The sequence below is a fragment of the Helicoverpa armigera genome, chromosome 25, assembly GCF_030705265.1.
Source record: "Helicoverpa armigera isolate CAAS_96S chromosome 25, ASM3070526v1, whole genome shotgun sequence".
Lineage (NCBI taxonomy): Eukaryota > Metazoa > Arthropoda > Insecta > Lepidoptera > Noctuidae > Helicoverpa > Helicoverpa armigera.
In genome coordinates this window covers 4,947,992-4,968,331 of record NC_087144.1, presented here as the reverse complement: position 1 = coordinate 4,968,331, position 20,340 = coordinate 4,947,992, and the positions used below count along the sequence as shown (strand labels likewise).

General features: G+C 38.1%; 1 protein-coding gene across 1 annotated transcript in view; it reads right to left on the bottom strand.

Annotated features, from left to right (window-relative positions):
* The window catches only part of LOC110382903 (serine/arginine repetitive matrix protein 1), an 81,268-nt gene that overhangs the window by 16,484 nt on the left and 44,444 nt on the right, over nt 1-20,340 (bottom strand). Inside the window, exons 2-6 of the mRNA XM_049845612.2 lie at nt 4,301-4,462; nt 3,372-3,662; nt 2,667-2,862; nt 2,254-2,341; nt 1,010-1,141 (exon numbers count right to left, since the gene is read on the bottom strand). Coding sequence (XP_049701569.2) covers nt 1,010-1,141; nt 2,254-2,341; nt 2,667-2,862; nt 3,372-3,662; nt 4,301-4,356 — 763 coding nt within the window. The 5' untranslated portion in view covers nt 4,357-4,462. The remainder of the gene's footprint in view (nt 1-1,009; nt 1,142-2,253; nt 2,342-2,666; nt 2,863-3,371; nt 3,663-4,300; nt 4,463-20,340) is intronic.

Sequence of the window (20,340 nt, the reverse complement as noted above, 5' to 3'; positions counted from 1 at the left end):
CTTTCGCAGCCCATAAGAAAAACGCTTGTCGAATCCTTAGTTCTGTCTCAGTTTAACTATTGTGACACGGTATATGGACCAAGATTGTACGAAAAAACTAAAAAAGCCGTACAGAGAGTACAAAATGCTTGCGTCCGATTCTGTTATCCGGTCCCCAAGCGCGGTCACGTTACGCCATTTCTTAACAGTTCAGACACCTTAAAAATGGAAGCTCGTCGCAAAATACATCTCGCGTGTCTGGTACACAAAGTAATCTTTAAAAAGAAGCCAACATACTTGTACGACAAGCTGGACTGGGTTAGAGATGTGCAGCAGAGATATACACGCAGGAGAGAGGCGAATAAGCTAGTGATACCTGTTCACAGAACGGCTCAGTATAAGGGGGGGTTTAAATACTCTGCTACGAAAATATGGAACGACCTACCCCCTCCTTTACGTAGTAGCATGTCCCAGGTAACATTAAAAAAACATTTGACAATATTATTTCTTAATAAACAAAAGTTAGAGTAGCAACCACCTAATCTAATGTCAGTCATACTACCTACCTCTTACAGCGTTCATTGTTCTTGTGTGTGTAGTGTAACTTGGTTTGGATGTGTTAAGTTTTTTTTTTTTTTCTGCCTCCTAAGCTCTCTTACAAACTGTTTTTTTTTTTAAGTTATTTTTTTTTATTGTTATAAAATTTCGTGTGCGTGTAAATTGTACCGTTTTAATTTCAATGATGGTCAGGGGATATCTGAAAATCAGGGCTGTGCCCAGCACAGCTTATACTGAGATATACCCCTTTCCACACTGGTTCTTTTTTTTTTCTTGTATACTTTTTGTTTTTTTTCAATGACTGTATGTGTGGCTAAATAAATGGTTTACATGGTTTAAAACTGGTTATCAGAATTGCTACACATGGAGCGACAGCTCATTTGGCTTCATCAACCCCGTTAAGGCCACCTTACACTCCTTTGTAAGCCTGGTTATCAGACTTCCCAGCTTCTTAAGTTTTAAGAATACTAACAAACAGCGAAAGGCGGCGAGTAGACGTTCTCCCTGCTGTCGGCATGCTCGAGCAGGCGCCGCAGCGTGTGCTGCAGGCCCTCGCCCGCGCTGACTGCGCGCCGCCCGCCGCCCATGCTGCGGGTTGTGCCGTCTGCGAAAATTCACGTGAGGATTAGTTCTGTTTCAGGGTGAAGATTCAAGGACCCAACGGACCAGTGTAGATATAATCTTTATATATGTACATATAAGAAAGTCGTGTTATTTGATCAAGAATAGCTGAACCGTTTAAGCTGAAAATAAGAGGGAAGGTAGCTTAGACCCGGGAGAAGGCCATAGGATAGCTTTTGTCGCCATCTGGAACACGGGTGAAACCGCGGGCAGAAACTAGTAAGTAGCGTCTGGCACTCGCCAGTCAACAGCAGTGCACCATGATAAAAGTGTTTCTCGATAAATAGGCCATTCAGAACTATTTTTTAAATTATCCCCAATTTTTTCACGATGTGTGTAGATCCAAGACTGGTCCTTTAGGGATACGAGAGAGAAGTTAAAAGAAAAAGTTAGTTCGCGTTTTGATAAACGTCAGCTTATATCTGACACATGCTGGAAATCATGTATCATAATCGAAACAAATAAAGCCACATCAACCGCCTCATTTTGGCAGGCATAAATCGTCATCAAATAAACACATCTAGAACTTCAGCCACAGATCCGTCAGCTCTCGAATGCGGTTGACAATGACTGATGGCCGACAAAGCCATGAATTAACGATACCCAGGCCTCCGCCATTCATCTTTGAGAACATGTCAAAACAAGCCTATTTATGCAGTGCACTGATAACGAAGAATATAAGTGATGAATTGGTTTTTTCTTTAATTTGTGTGAGATGAAAGGTGTGATGTGCTGGATTCTGTATATGATATTTGGATCTGCAAAAATTGTCTGTTCGTGTTTTAATTGCTAGTCCCAGTTGAACTTACATATCAAATAAAAGGACAATGTCCCAGAATATAACTCTTATTTAATACAATTTCTCCGATAACGCGTACTCTTGGATTCGCTATAGACAAACCCGGGGAACATACAATAAGATGTTGCATTTCGTCAAACGCAAATTGCATATTTTTCTTCTGACAATAATTTCAACCCTGTTTTCGTCAGACACAAATCATTCACTTAAATCCCAATTCCTAGTCGAACCTGTTCCATCGTTGTAATACATAAAACACAGGTGCTAAAATATGCTCCTTATCATCAGATACTCACAAGGATTGCAGCATGCATCATTCAAAGTGCCGGAGCTGACGAGGTGACAGCCACCGGCCGCTATCGCCTGCCCCAAGCCACTGCTCATCTGGTAGGCAAAAAGGGACAACATTGCAGGACTTAAAGATCGAAAACTTCGACAAAATATGTCACTTGTACACACCACATGTTTTTTTGCCTTGAAAGAGATGTTGGCTATTATGTAGACATAGATGCTTTTAGTTTTTTGCTAATTACAGGCAATTCCCAAATCTAAGCTAAGCATCTAAGCACCAAAAAGTGGTTGTGTCGTAATACCCCTGTAAATGGGTGCAAAAGAAATGAAATAGCCTGTCTTTGAAAAATCTGACCTGATCCTCTAATTTATGTCCTTATTTTCTGGAAGACCCAAACATCCAATAACAACAACTCACCCTCAAAGGCAGTTCTTGCTTCCTATCCAGCACGGTCTCCGACTTGACATAGAAGGCTTTAGTCTCGGCTAGCAGTTCGACAGCAGACTTGCGTTTCTGCTGCTGAGGCGGCGCGAGGGAGCGCGGGGCCGCCATGCCGTCCCTTGTCTTGCGAGGGAGCTTGAAGCTTGCGAATAGGGAGTCTGCGAGACGACGCCTGCGAAGAAGAAAGAAAAGAGGTTTTTGATGAAGGTCTTCTAGTCTGGAATATAATGTCGGGAAATCTTTTCACACACGGCCAGTTAGCCAAATGGTAAGTTATTAGTTAACTTGTTTTATGGGTGCTAACACAACAAACATAAATTCATTAACACCCAGACCACATCCAACAAGCATGCTCATGACACATATGTCAACCGAACCGGGAATCGAACCCGGGACATCAGGTTCGGTAGTCCAGAATGGTGACCATTGAGCTACAGAGGTCGTCTGTTATAACCAGCTGTTTTCCCCATTGCAGCCGAATCCCGGAGGAACTTCTTCTCTGGAATAGAGTAGTTTCTCAAGGATTTTTTCAAATCGGTTCAGTTGTCGAAACTAGAGCGTTCAAGCTTCTGAATGATAATCTTATAATTATGTTACTCATATCACTGTGATATGCTTTCTATTTTTATGGACCTATTGTTCTTACTCTTACGTTACTAAGTACACGCATGGCAGACTCACCTAGGCGGCGACTCAAAGGACCTCGAAAACGACGGGCAATTGGCAGCTCCTTCGAACTTCTTACGCACTTCCTCGACCTTGGACCAGCCGGCTTCCACGTTAAGCCGGCGGTTTAGCGGCGTGGCTTGTGACGCATGCTTCGCGAGCTCTTCCCTGGTCCTCTTGACCGACACCTCGGGAATCTGGTCACGGGGGCGAAGGCCCCGAGCCTCGTGGCATCTCTCGATAAACTGCTGCCGCCGAAGCGAGAAATTCACTGATTGGTGACAGTCTTCGTCGTCGTCTAAACACCTGGAAGTGTGTATTTATTTTTTGCCGTTTAATATTATGTCTTTGACGCAAAAAGGTAAATAGAAACGTGCCTAGTGGTGTTAATAAAAATTGCAATTGACAAAAACGACTGGATAGTTTTTGCTGTGTTGATGAAATATGACATCAATGGCGGAGTTTACCTATTTGGTCTAGATTTTTCCACTATGTCACCATAACTTGGAAATTATTAAAATGATTAGGCAAATATTTTTTTTGCTTATTCTGGTCTAGTCATGTCTATATCTGCAAATATTTGCTGACTTCTGCCGTTTACCCAGATATTTTAATAACTAGTAGACTGACAGTCACAGGTCACTTATGTTTTTTGGAGTACAATCACACGTTTATCTAATATTTTCTTGTAATATTAACAGGCTTGAATCTAATTTGAAATTTCAATGTAACCTTACCAAAAGTTATTAGTCCTATTCCTAGTTCAACTATATTATGTATTTTGGTCTTTCAAGCCTAACCTAACCCAACCACCAAAAACATTGGTCCTATTGCTACTTCAATTACATATATTCAGGTCGTTTAAGTCTAACCTAACCAAACGACCAAAACAACCGGTCCTAACGCTAGTCCAGCTAAATAAATCCCGGTCTTCCGAGGCTTACCTAGCGGGTTGCGCAAGGTGCGACCTGCAAGGCTGGTAGCAGGATAGGGCGGCCATGTCTCGGGCGGGGCAGCCGGGGCGGGCGCGGAGTGCAGGGGCCGACGCCTGCGCCGCTCATCATTCGAACAGCCGTCACTCGAGACTCCGCTGCTAACACTGGCTTCTGAAACAAGGATTGAGGAGTTTAGGATTTGTTGGACCTTCATGGAGTTGCATATGGGAATTTTTTCGCGGTTTCACCCGCGTCCCGTAGCCGGATGATGACAAAAATCCGTCCCCCGCCTCTAAGCTACCTCCCCTCTAATTTTCAGCTTAATTGGTTCAGTCATTTACGCGTGATGGCGTGACCAAGGGATACATTTTTTTAGTATATAGATTTATTATTTGTAACTGGTTGTTTGTATATCTGTAACATTTTGGGTCTCTAATGAGTCGGGAGGCAAAAAAGAAATGATTGTAGGCTTGTAGAAATATTAGCCACGTGCGAATACATAATAGGATAAATAGCAAAAGTACTTCAACAGAGTGCCTAGTGCGAGTTTTGCAAGTTAAATTTTTCGATGCGAAGATTATTACACCATTGTATTACGTAGCACTTATCTTTGAATTGTTTATTTAATAAAGACTGTCATCGGTACTTGGTCGTATTACACTTGACCTCACTTTTGCGAGTGTAAACATTATTAACCGGCAAAATGAAAGAAGATGTTATACCTAAATCATGTGACGCAGCATACGACTCTTTATTTCAATAGAGTTATTATTACGGATCGAGTTGCGAACGCTCAAAAAACTCGGAATCAGAGTGCTTAGTGCGAGTTTTCGTGAATTTTTTTACGGACTCACATGAGAGCGCGTATACTAAGATTTGTATGCAGTGTTGCCAACTTAGTGGATTTTCCACTAATACTGGTGGTTTAAGTCCCCTATTTAGTGGCGAAATGTTGAAAGTACTGCGGGTCAAGTAGCGAAATGTAAGTTTTGTGGTACAACTTTAAGGAGTTACTATGGAGATTTGAAGTCTCACGGAATGTCAAAAAAGCATCTACAAAACAAAAAGGTGAACGACTACTATATAATTATATTAAGAACTCATTCATTGGTCAAATGCGTAACTAAACAATTTGTGAAACTACTACGCCGATTATAATTTGTGAAGGATTCGGATCGGGTCGGATGAATTGCTAAACAGATGTAATGCTTTGTCTGTTTTAATTTTCTATCGTTGCCGAGTTACATCTTTGGATGATTAAATTGTTTTAGGTTACAATAAAATATAAACAATATTTTTTTAGTGGTGAATTTGGTGATTTTAAGTGTGGGATAAATTTTTGTTAGTGGTTTTCTGGTGGTTTTAAAAGTTGACTCTGGTGGTAAGCTTCTACAACTGTTGGCAACACTGTTTGTATGGAACAAAAACAGGTTCCAATTTTTGACACTAGGTGGAGCTGTTTTTGTTCCATACAAATCTTAGTATACGCGCTCTCATGTGAGTCCGTAAAAAAATTCACGAAAACTCGCACTAAGCACTCTGCACTCTGTTCGTTCAACTTCAGTAAGTGGTAATTTGTTACAATTTGTCACCTTACATCACCGATGAATGCTATAAGTGGCTACAAGTTAAATATTTGAACTCCCGCTACTTTCACCGTATGACGCGACATCAACTGTTAGGTAAGAATGAAGAGTAATACAAGAGTAGCGTAAACCAGCGGTTCCCGAATTCTTTTGGCTTCGGAACCCTTTTCGTTTCATCATTTTTCGGCGGAACCTTAGCTTAAGTAAGAAGTAAACTAAAGACGTAAATACACTTAGGTACGGCTCGTGGCCCGTGGAAGCGCACCAAATGGTTATATGGTTAGAAACATATTCAGTATACTCAGGCGTAGTATGGCTATCTGCCACACGGGCCAGAATTTAGACGCCCTTGACTTTGTGTATTATGTGAATAGTTTTCAGTTTGAAGACTGACAAAGTAAACGCAAAAAGAAATAGATTGGGTTTGTACAGGTGCGAGGCGAGCGAACGCGATTTTTTTAAACTAAAAGTAGAAGTTCCAAGCACCCGCTAGCATTGAAAGACATTCAGCAGTAGCCGGTATCGCGAGCGAAGCGAGCGCGAATTTTTTTTCGTTGTAAGTTTACCACCTACACAAAATAAACAAAACCACTGTAAATTAATAAGTCTCAAAAAGGACAATATCCACACAAAAAAGCAAATGCAAATGAATACGCAGCTAGCGAAGAAAGCGCTATTGCTTTTCCTGAACTGTGTGTTGGATACTTGAGCGATTAAACGAACATAAAAGCATCACACGTAACATGGAGTCGCGAGCGAAGCGAGCGCGAAATTTTCGGATTCCCGGAGGTGCAAAAATTGTAAAGAATGTCACACTTTGATTCATGGTAAAAATAGCCACTGGAAAATACGTATGCCGTGTCATTTCACGTCCTGTCAAATATATGAAAACGTATAAGCCCAAAAATGCGGTGATTTTAGCCGATTCGCTACCGACTTTTGCCGATTGCCGAAGACCTGGAGGTATTAAGTTAATCTACAATTTGTAAAAAACTAAATTAAATTATCAGCTGCCGTGGCCTTCCCCCGCCACTTATCGCGAAAATACGAGACTTGCACTCCCGAGTGGTACCCACCTACGTGGTGCCTAAATGGAATTTTGGAATGCAATATTTAAAACAATTTAATTGAAAGTGAATAATAATTTAATATTGTCAAAAGTGAGACGATTTACCAAATGGAAATCTTGAATTTTCCACGGAACCCCTAAGGGCCTGTCACGGAACCTTAGGGTTCCGCGGAACCCCATTTGGGAACGGCTGGCGTAAACTATAGGTACCTGTTTAACTTAGCTGTAAAAAATGCTGTGTCAGGAATAGAGTTAAGTAACGATTCGTCTATACGAGAAACAAAGAGTGATAAATAAGTACTAGGTAATAGATGATTCTTTAGAGTTTGAAATCGCCAATCCGTCTTGAGTAAGAGTGGTGATCAATGACCATTATTGACACACAAATGACCACTCTTAATGCTCATCCGAGATTGTCCTGTTGTTTATGAAATAAAATACATACTATAGCACCATTCTTTTACAGTTAGGACTACACCAAAAGTTCCTATTGGTAAAAGCAGTTCCGACTTCCTCAAGATCATATACTATCTACTATAGGTTGTTTTACTAGGATAGTTTTTGATTTTTATTGTAAATATGTATATACTTACCTACTAAATACCGATGAACTTTTCCAATTAAGAACTAATAAAGGAATAATTACAATAACCGAATGTTCTAATTAATGTTATATAGAATATTTAGGCCGCGTCCCACAATTAAGGCTGACCACTGTCCATATTGATGCACAGTATCCGCGCATACATTAGCTCTATTAAGCGGCATGACAATACTGACCGAGTGCCTTAATGACGTTATTGAGCTCGGTGGAGGTTGGTGGTTAATGTGCTATTATTTTATGTGGTTCAGTTTAATTAAAGGTTGGTCAAATATTTTTAGCATGTATGTTTGTACCTAGGCCTATGTAGGTCCTTCGAGCCGATCATTCAGAGTCCCTATTGAATGTTCAAATAGGATATGAAATGTTTGTCTTTCCAATTTAAGCCTTGCTTGCTTGCTTTTTCTTGTTGTAAGCAAAGCTTGTAACATTTCAATTAAAGCTTCAATGCGTATAGACAGGAAGTAGTGCCTTGAAAGTTGAAGTGCACAGTCCAGTCTACAGTTTACTGATTTTCCTATGATTACACAACCTTTTGGCAATTTTCCAAGCGAGGCTCTGGGTTTGGAAAAGAGGACCAAACGTGATATCATAGGATGGAGACGGATTTGTTTATCTCCCGTGAGGATATCCAATAGATTTTAACGTATCCAAAGGACTCAAAACTCAAACTCAGGGAAACACGTACGAATTTACAAAGGAAGTACGTAGATTGCAAATCTAATTGCCCGTTTCGCGTTCCATTGTCCACATTGTCCAAATGCCTCCACAAATTGAACTAAATACACTTAAAAGCTTATCCACTTAAATATGCTGTATAGAAAGTTGGCACAGTCACCACGGGAAAACGAAAGTACGTACGTAGTGCTTATCTAGTTTTTTCTTCACAAATTACCCGCGTTTATGTGAAACTTCTTCGTAAACAAAGCAGACTAATGCCACGCTTGAGTCAATTGAAAGAAATAACGTCGCTTTGAGAAAGATTATTAAGTCTTTAGGACAGTAATGAATTATAATGAGTGTTTTTGATAATTCCACCATTTAAACTTAATGGTTTTGACCTTGGGTATTTAGTGCGAGTGTAATTAGAGTATTTTGTGTTTGTTTTTTGAGAAAGTTTTGTAAATTACAAATAATAATTGAGACAAGAGTATTCTTAGGCTTTCCTCGCATTTTGAGTGAACGGTTTGTAGACAATGTATATAGCAAGTTATTTTAAACACCCATGATTACATACTTACAGTTTCACGACGCTACAAAAGTGCTGCATTTGTAATATTCGATAAGATTTAAGAACGCATTGGTTGAACCTATTGAACGCCGATTTTCATCAGATATTAAGTTATTATCAGGAAGCTTGAGACACGAATTATCTCTTTTATTTAGCACAAACAAACAAGCAATTATTTTCCCAATACATTAATATCCCTTTGTCTCTTTCAACCTAAATACACGCTAAGCCCTCAGTGCGCTATTGTTTTCTACAAAACTAGACTGTTTAAGATGAATGACTCCTCATTGATTGGAAGACTAGTCAACATCTTATATAAGAGGAAGTACCAATCGGTATCACGTCTGAGAATAAAAAGAAACTAGTTATCTTTGAGAGCGGAGTACCGCTGTGTCACGGCGCTTACTCGTAACTTTTGTTACAAAAAGAGGTTCGTTCATTGGTAACCATTCTGACGAGTAACTGCGTCGTTCATGTTTCTATTTTGCCGATTTTCGTATTAATTCTTACTTTTCCTTGAGATTCCACCCGCGTACCCAAGGGAAACAATCCCGCTCCTGGTAGCCTATGTTCTTTTGAGGCTCAGACTATCTGTGTACCTACTAAGATTAAATAAATAGCTCACCGATAACATAATGTCAATTATCTAAACAAACTGTTTATAGTTACAAATCACTTTCAAGTTTCATAGTAGGTTGTTTTAGAAAGAATGAAGGTTTAAGCTTGTGGCACATTATAGCAGCACGGCAACAGCACGGCTGCAGCACGGCGTCGCCTCGAATTAAGACTACGGCTAGCTGCCAGCGCGCCAACCACGCGCTGACCGCTCGCCGTTGGCGCGCCGTCCGCTCGCCGTCGGCGCGCCGGCCGCGCGCCGGCCGCGAGGTGTAAGCTTGCTGTCACCGCAAACTCAATTTTATTTTAAGACGATTATGATTGATGTTATGATTGAACACGACGTAATGACGTTGTTTCGCTGCCGGCTCGGAGTCGGCGCGCAATTAGCACGCCGTCGGCGCGCTGTACGCATGAGGACCGCTCGCTTGCAGCACGCGGGCGGCGAGTCGAGTTGTGTGGAAGCGGCAAGCACGCTGACTGCTCGCCGTTGGCTTTTTCATATTGACATTACGAAATATATTATAATATACACGATTTAATGCTCTAAATTGAATGACAACTTAAATGCTGGTGTGCCACGTCCTTTATGCTGTTGGAGAATTTGGGAATTAATTAATAGTTTTGGATTAAAGCTCAATCTTTCTCTGTGTGAGAGGAGACCCGCGTGCTCAGCAGTGGGACAATAAAAAAGGCTGATATTGATGAGTATTGGTTGCGAAGTAACTATTAAGGTAATCTGTGGTATTGGCATGACAGCCATAATGTAATTTGACCATCGGCTAGACTAAGTCGCAGACACGAGCTTACTTGTAAGTTATAATCCCTGATCAAGGAAATAAGACACCGAATCAATTACGTATTCAGCATTAGCAGGAAGGTGCAAGCTACGTAGTGCAAACTCGTTAGATCAGCGTTTGAGGAACGATTGCATGGCGTGATGCGGGGACGCGGGGTCAGCGAAAACAAATCGTACCTAGTTATGATTAGCTCATCTAGCATCTATGATTTAATTGTATATCATTTGATGGAGCTCAAGAGTTTTTTTCAAGAACTGGTTGAGCGCGATAATCACAGGGACGAATGGTTCGATTTGAAGAATGGGATATTATAAATTGCATATCAAATAAATAATCGCCTATCAATAAATACTCATCATTTATATTCTTTTTTACATCAAATAACTTACTTCACTACAAATAAACTAAATGTTTAACAAAACTCAAACTGCAGATAATTCGAAATTATACATCAATATGACATTGCTTTTTTTATTACAATGCAATACAGTTAAATTTATTCTTGTACAAAAATACTACATACATAGCATTAATACTGACTGCACAGCAAATTTTCCATATTTCATAGCAAAATTACTATCCCAGTCGCATATTAACCAGTAAGTACAACAAAACCTGTTCATCATATTTGTCTTCATTTTCAAGAAGCCATGCTCGGCAAATTTAATGATTATTATAGCAAAAAAATCCTGTCACATTGCATTATTTCTAAAAACAGAACAAATTAACTGAAAAAGGTCGAGAAGAAGAGTGACGCGAGCGAGTAAGATAGAGTTCAATTAAAAAACATTGTATTAAAAATTGCAGCTAGTAACGAAAACGAATCACTGCAAAACCGACTCCACGTAGTCTTGTTTGCCCTACCCCTAGAGTGCAATTCAAAACCGCGTAGGCGCGGAGGGGCGAGGCGGCCTGCGAGCTGAGGAGCAGGTAGTTTTAACGCTCGCCAACGCGGTTGAGGCTGGCCGGCTCTGCCGGCCAGTAAGCCGAAGCTGCGGTGGTGAGCGTGAAAATCATCTGCGACGATAAGCTCGCATTGGACCGCCGGAGCCACGAAGCGCCGGAGCCGTGACAGAAGCCATGCTTGTTTGCATGCTTCTTACAGGAAAATAAAAATTCCAAAACTATGCCAAAAGATGATTCTGACTATAAACATTCTGAAATATGATATTATAGTAGTAGTCTTTTAATGACTACTTATATGAAATGTATGCCAAAAGGAAATACTGACAATGACTGACAATGCACCAGCCCTATTTTTTTTAAGAACTATAGTAAATATGCATGTGCAAGCATATCATCGGACTTGCGATCCGACTTAAGTACGTGGCGCCACCTGCAGAAGCTAAAAATGTTGCCTATTGGGCAAAAAAGGAAGCGTGTACGCCCCGCGAAAGCAAGACGCGCTTTAATAATTCAATAAATTACAATTTTGTATTTAATTTTATATTTTTTTGCTGATCTCATTATGCTGTAATTAATAAATAATAAGATGACTGTGACTAATAAAAAGCTGTTTTATTCAGAAAAACTGCTGTAAATAATATAAAAATAGAAGCTATATTTAAAAATAAAAGAGTTAACATGTATAATGTGCATGAAGATTATTAGCTGTGCATTGATGAAAAAGCTTTTGCTTTAGGAAAAATCGCTGTACGCTGCGAAAATAAATTGTAGTGTGTTTAGTGATATTTTGAGTTGAATATTTTGCTGTGCAATCAGTAATTTTGATGGGAATTCAGAATCTTATTGCATAGAAAAAGGATATTTTTTGATATGCGTTTAAATACTACCCTTGAAGAATTATTTCAATGTTACATTTACCAAGGAAGGCTATAGGCTTTTTGTATCCGGGTGCGTGAAGTGTTTCCCACGAAATGCAAGTGAGACGACTGCCAGAAGCTTCATCCACTTCATCTGTCTATCTCTACAAGTACCTACCTACTAGCGGCCATTCTCAATATTCTATGTCTAGTAAGCATAAATAATATTGAAAATGGGCGTATAATTCTAAAGAGAAATAGACACGAAGAACCGATTCAAATGTTAGTATTGTCTATGACGTAAGAAATATCGACAAAAAGATTGCAATAAATAAATAATGCGAAGATCATTCACTAAACTATCCTTGACCCGAAATCTATGCAAATGAGACTGACAAACAAGATGTCACGCGTGCATCTGTTGCGTAAGTTAACTTTCATTGTTAGGTACTAATCTAATGTATAGGTAAGAACTAATATAATATAGAAGAAACATTTTTTCGTTTGTTTGTACGCGAAAAGCTCCGAAACTGCTAAGCAGATTTGTAAAATTCTTTCACTGTTAGAAAGCTACACTTACCCTGAGTAATATGGACTGCATTTTGAATGTAAAGAAGTTCCCTTGGGACGTGGGTGAAAAGGCGGGAAAACAGTTAGTTGTCTTTAAAAGATGAAATAATTTGCCTGTACCTAAATTTGTTACGGTTCCATCGGGCAATCGGCTGAATTGCCAGTGCGCGATGATTTCTATTTGCCAGTGCGCGTCATTTCTTTTCACTATGGACCAGAATAATAATCCACGAGGAAACTATACTAGGTTGATTTTACTTAATACATAGGTAATTTAGCCTTTGCTATGGTCAAAATAAATGTTGAAATACAAAAAACACGCCAGTGGACATATGGACCTAGTTTTGTAACAACAGCCTTTAAACTTCCTACAATTACGTTAAATTAATTTATTCATATTGTTTAAGCAATAAAATTAAGATTTAAATTAAAAGATGGGCTTAACGGTCCATATAGTAATAGTGTCATATGTTACGTTAAGAAATTAGCATAAATAAATAAATAAGTTCGTTCCGTGGGCCACAAAATAAGCATCCCACCTCTATGCATAATTATGAAGATGCGAAAAGTTGCAAAAATACTTTTTTTTTGTTGAAACAACAACAGTGACTTTTATATTTATACTGAAGCTCTGAGAATCGTGCTTTCAGGTGGTAATACGTATAAGTTCAGCAGGCTTCAATTACCTCTACGTGATAAAGTCTTGGCTATCAGATCAGCTATTTTCTCTAACATATCTCCCGCTAATTTCATAGCTCGCAAAGCATGTATTGTATGTTTACGTACACATTATAAGTATAGCATAAATAAAGCTGAGCATCGCACTTGTTATTAATATTACCTAGTTAGCAAGTAGAGCAGTGCGCGCCATCTTATTATTTTCAAATGTGGAACACAATTTTTATGGCGCGCATCGATCGGCTAAATTAGGTGCTTATCTAAATTATTTCGCTAAGTAAATTAATGTCGAATTTCACTAAAACATGACACAAATTCGTCGAATTTGGTATTTGGTGTGCTAAATTTTTCAACAATAGCACGTTTGGCGGTTTTTATCGTCACATCAAACCATACGCAGCACTTACTTGTGAGTAATTTTTGCAATATTTATATTAAAAATTTTATTATGGTCGCAACTCATTGGAAAAATATACTGATTTACACATACCTAATGTGTGAAATATTGTTCTTTGAGAGAAAATAAGTAGCTAAAAAAATATTAACGCGAAAAAAATAATTATCCACTTACATTATAGTTGAGATGCTACCACAAACACTTTTATAAAACTTTAACAGCCACAAACACAAAACAAACAACAATTTTTTTTCTGGCACTCCACGTTTTGTGTTAGCCAATAACAGACGAGAATAACAACTAAAGATTATTTTTAAATTAAAACGCCACTTTCCGATCCATAGACATTTTCATTCACAACCGAGAATATCACTGGGTGCGTTCGCTTCAGTGTCCAAAATGCTAATAACTAGACTCTCAATTCGTATCACCAAATAAATAGTGGAACGTAAAAGATGTATTGTACTATTAAATGAAGATTCCTTAAATACCCTAATTAATACTGTACGTACCGAGTTGTACGAACATTCGTTAATTAGTGTAGTTAAATTCTTCGATGTGCTAATTACTATCTATTTAGCATGCTCAATTACTAAGAACTTGGGTACGCTTTGAACAAAACGTTACTAAAGTAAATACGCGGGGTTTATTTAATTAAGGAGTTCTAGCAACTTGTTAATGACAATTCATAAGCATGTACCCATGATGTACCTAAGGTATGTTTTTTATGCTATTACCTTTTTGAAAACGCGCAAAAATGTTGTCGTCTTAATTTTTCCGCGCTTTCCTAACTCACAAATAAAGAGATATTAAATGAAGTAGGAAAACATGCTTTCATAAATGCAAGTGAAAACTAAAATCCATCACGAAGTTCCAGTTTTATATTTTCCGGCTTCATCATTAGATCTGTTCGACAGTACCATATTATTGTATTGTCATCAGAAATACATACCTACCTACAGCTGCCAATTTTCATGACGCTACGATCCTTGGAAGATGGTTCAATTAGTTAGTTACCATAGATTAATTTACATAAAGGTTGACCTATTAGCGGGCTTAAAAGTATTAACTACAGCAAAACTATACAACCCCAATAGGTACTCAGAATATCACGAATTTTGTAAAGGCAAAATAACCTCTGAAAAAAAACATTACAAATTCATAAAGGGGGTGTTCAAAGCGAGTTGAGGAATTTTCAAAGAGGAATTGAGTCAAACATAAATTATACCACTCGTTTCGAGTTGTTGACTTACCAAGGATAATTCTCGCTGATATTATTTACGGAACAGTTTTTTAAACCGAATGAATAATTTAAGTTAAAGCTTACTAGAGTCAAATTAAAGAGAGCAGGATGCTACGTTTGTAACTCTTTTACGTCAAATCAAATGGCAGTAGGTAAGTGATAATCTATGTAGAATCACACTAGGCAAAGTATCCTTGTACGAGAATGTGTTTTTCCAAAATCACTGACTTTTTTCTTTTTTTTTCGTCAACTCGCATTTCTCAAACAATAAAATTCTATTCTTTCTATAATTTCTTTCACACATCAAGTATTCATTTTTTACCGCTCATATAAAATAATCAAATATGGCTTTACTTTGAACAGACCGGCGCTTATTACTCATTCGATCACAGGTGAAGCTACTCATTACCCCACGTAACACATACTAGCACAAATTATATCACACACACATGCATACCGCGGTCTAACTGTACATTGCGAAATACCGCGCGTGCGCATTCGCGCATGAGATTCAACTAGATACATCCTATTTGTATGTGACCTGTGCCTTTCTGTAGATCGAAAATTTGTTTGTTTATTGAAAATGGAGGTTATTATACCATGCGGGTTGTTCGAAAGAGTTACCGCGGCCCTGGTACATAAAAGTCCTATGACGGAACACGACGGTTTTTAGTCAGTAAGAGTCTGACACTCCCTCACCGCTGCTAACCCACAGCGGGAGGGGTCATTTGATGATTTTTGACGTCGTTAAAAAAAAGGTTATTATACCAGTCTTACCAAGGGGTAAAGGGGTAAGCCGACCCCAAATAAAATTGGTAATAGGGCAGGAAGAAGAAGACTGGGGGGTATTGAGTTGCTTGGGTAACTGGGTTGAGGAGGTCAGATAGAAAATCGCTCCTTCTAAAACACTGGTACTCAGCTGCATTTGGTAAGACTGGAATCTGGCCCCAACATAGTTGGGAAAAGGCTAGGCATGATGATGAGATAGTGATCTTTGAGTGATCTTTGTTCTACAAATAAGATCCGTAGTACATTGTGCTGATTTGATGATCCACAAACAACACTATTTCACAGTGTAAGTAAGTACAAGTAAACACAATCCAAGCAATCAATATTATCAACAACCTACATCTATTATTGAAGAGCACTTCAATCGGATTGTTTTGTCCTAATAACAACACGTTACTCAGCCAAAACAATATAATCCTTGTTCTTTTTGATTAAAGTTCATTTTGCAACGGAAAAAATGGATAAATACGCCAATCTGAAGTGTTGTACACGATTTGGGCTACATTTCTTGTTTACGTTTCCTGAGAATCAGTGTATCAATTTTCATAGTTACTTAGGTAAGTAAATAAATAATATCTGTTTTTATGTCTGTAATGTCTACATCATACCTATATGTATTTTCTTGATGTATATCGATGCACATTCAGAAAACTTATATTTAATATTTTTTTACAGTTAATTTATAATTCAGAAACCGTAATGTCACAGTCAACCATCAGTCAACCAACTCGGTTTTAATGTTTTTTTAATACTAACCGTTAGCAAAACGGTTACTTATTTGAATCAACATTTAATCGTAAACTGTATTATGATTAAATTTAGTTTTTTTGGCCACGCTCTGCAATAAAATATGTATATCTAAACCATTTTCATATTCTTTGCATCAAAAAAAAAATAAAAAAAATCGACCATAACTTAAGATAGTTTCACTTAAATTAAACTAGATGGCAGCACTAGTTCCACTTAGATATTAACGATACAAAGTCATGGTTAATTTGTACTCGCTATTTGTTTCATGGTGGTTAAATTAGTGACAAGGTCAGCACCGTGATGATCTTGGATCACGGGGTTTAATCAATTTTATAGTACCGTGACATTAAGCCGTTGAGGCAAAAAGTTTGTGGTTAAATTCTGCCCAACGTTAATTCTGCAGGGACTGCTTTACCTAATACTTCCTAGGTACTTACTACGCAAGGGGTTTAACCCGTTTAACCCGTGTCCCATGGGAACTTTACAAATCGGCCTAGTGGTTCCTGAGGTTAGTGTGTTCAAGCAAAACAAGAAACAAAAGTTTATTAGTTTAAAAATTTACAGAAGAAGGAAGATTTTTTCATAATACCCAATAGCTGTAATGTCGCGGACCAAATACATGGGTCATCTTATTTATTTATTTAATCTTCTTGGAAACCTTTGCCCATTGCCATCATCATCATCCTCCGAGCCTTTTCCCAACTATGTTGGGGTCGGCTTCCAGTCTAACCAGATTCAGCTGAGTACCAGTGCTTTACAAGAAGCCCAGGCAACCTGAGACCCCTAGGTTAGACTGGTGTCAGATTGACTGGCTTCTGACTACCCGTAACGACTGCCAAGGATGTTCAATCGGCTGGGACCTACAGTTTAACGTGCCATCCGAAACACAGTCATTGGTGTCTAGGTAAGATACCTATACTTAGAAAGTACATACAAACTTAGAAAAGTTGCATTGGTACTTGCCTGACCTGGGATTTAACCCGCACCCTCATACTTGAGAGGTTTGTTCCTTTACCCACTATGCCACCACGACTTTTCAAATGATGATGGCCCATTGCAAATGGCAAATGGTTCTAATTATATCCAGGACTTGCTTTTTTTGGGCGTACATAACATAACATAAATTAACAGGCAGATATTGCTTATAGTCGATGGTTTATAAGTATATTTTAACATTTGAGTATCGTGTATCAAGATCATAACCGTGTCGATTTCTACACGGTATTTTAAAATAATGCGTCCAAGCACAGTCTTCCCTTCACGGGTTAAATGGTATCTAATATTCTTCGCATACTTATTTAGTCATTTAATTGGAGTCCCCGTTAAATAACAAGCCGTAACATAACCGTGAACAAGTTAGTTAAAATCAATAAATCGGTTAAAAGATCGTCTTGATGTCGTTCCATTAACTGTATGGAGATCAGTTGAATTCAAACTTTGGAACTTTTCTTGGCAACTTTGGTAGTGACGATTCATTTGTATTGGTTAGTTACGGTAGTATTATTTTCCAAAGGTGTCACACTAATCACAATAATTTAAGTACCTATAAGCTGATTGGCCTCGAATGTTTGACTGTCTTAACCGAAAATCGAGGAAGCCTATAGACACGCAAGGGTTCAATACGAGAAAATTGTGTTTTGATTTTCGCTTTTCGAGTGTTTGAACCTCTCATTTGGCCTAGGCCTAATTAAAGGTATGTAGCGGACCTTTAATTTCTATCTTGTTTCTATATAATTTCCACGGATGAGTAGGTAATTTACATATTGATAATTTCAATATTATGTATATTGAAATAATCGGTATGTACGCAAACTTCATTTGCCCGAGCAACAGTTTCAATTTTAAAATATTAGCATTAGATAGAATATAGATCATCACAATATTTACCAACACAGCTATCATTGTGTATGTTTCTCACGCAGTTTGTCCGTCCTCACGTCTCGTGCGTGGAATAATAAGACAAACATTTAAATTATTTATTACGTAGAGCTAAGTTACAAACAGAGTTAATCTTGTGCCTATATGACCATATTGTTGTGTACTTTTGATCGAAGAGTGTTGTTTATAAGGCAAATGATAGAATGTTGATATCTGAGCTACCTGAGGCTAATAGCTAGTAAGATTGAAAGTCTCATATGGAGGCATTGGATTTCATTACATACCTACATTAAAATAAGTTTACTAACATAGATCTTTAAAAAAAAAATAAGGACAGTATAAGTCTGAAATATCGAATTTGTAATTGAAATTTTTAGATTTGTGAGTGTAACTTTTTATTTTTGAACGAAGCGCTCTATGAATTACGAGTACCTACCTAATGTAATAAAAATACTTAATATAAGTACCTCCTTACACTGTAGATAGTTACTCTACTTATAATTCAAGAATAAACCGATTAAGCTGATTTGATTGGGGGCAGTTTATACCAGGGAGAAAAATATCCCGTCTTCACATGGGATATTTTTGGTACTATCCCGAGACGGGTAGCAGTTATCTCAGAACGCGGTTGAAACCTCATGTGGAAGCTACTTTGCCATAAAAATTACGTTTGAAGAAAGTCACTTCTTGGAGTAGGTAATATTTGAGGCATCAAACAAAACCATTCTAAGGGCCTGACTATACCAAAGTGAAATGGTGCGGAGAAGTTTTTAAACGACCAATATAATTTAAACATAAACAAGTGAATGTCATTTTCCGTTCTGGTATTGGCATTGCATTGCTATTTTAAACGTAATAACATAATACCACACACGTGGTAAATATTTATATGCGTTTATTAATAAGTTAATTAATCAATTTTATTAATAATTCACTTACTTATGAAACATCGATAATATTTTCAATGGCACAGTCTGTTTAATATGAATCTCGGTGTATTTATTGCTAATTTTATGATTATTTCTTGACGTAAAGATAATAAATTAACTGTTCGAATATTAGGTATTTAAATACACATACACTCCTTGATATCCTTATCTTTTTTATTTTATTTATTTATTTATTTAAAAACATACACACTATCATTACAGTGTAATACCAATTCGATAGTGGTGTCCACAATACCTACACACATAAAAAAATAATAAAATTTAACTTAAATCTAACACAAAAACAAAACAAAACAAAACTGGAAATCAAAATAACTATACAAAATCTTATTATTGTCTACTCAAGTCTCATCTCCCGAGCTTTTTCCCAACTATTTTGGGGTCGGCTTCCGGTCTAACCGTATGCAGATCCAGTGTTTTACAAGGAGAGACTGCCTATCTGACCTCCTCAACCCAGTTACCCGAGCAACCCAATACCCTTAGGTTGTCAGACTTGACTTCTGACTATCCGTAACGACTGCCAAAGATGTTCAATGACAGCCGGGACCTCGATACTAAATTGTTTAGTTTCCACCAAACAAAATCATTTCCCTAAAGTCAAAATTCAATTAAAAACAACATCATAGGGAAAACGGTCAAGCCCGAGCTGTAATGTCATTAATTATATCAACCGCACGCAGGCTGCTTATCGGCCACTGTCGCGTGTCGCTCTAGTGGATGACAGGCCGATAATAACGGCTGAATAAACACTACCCTGTATAATGACCTGTTATTCATGTGTACAGTATGTGATACCTACACTCGCTTTGAGGCTTCGAGGGAATCACTTCTCGCACCCAGGTAAATAGTTGTTTCTATGTGTACTAACATAGTAAAGAGGAAACATTTTTTTATTTGTTTGTACCCTAAAGGCTCTGAAACTATTGGACCGCTTTGAAAAATTATTTCGTTGTTGGAAAGACAGGTACCTACATTCTTCTGTACAGACTTCCTGAGTAACATATGCTACCTATATTATATCCGGGTAAGGGCACTAGTTCCCACTGGACGCGGGTGAAACCGCAGGAAAACGGCTGGTATTCGACGTATTTGGCAAATCGACTTTTTAACCATTCAATATCTTGAACGT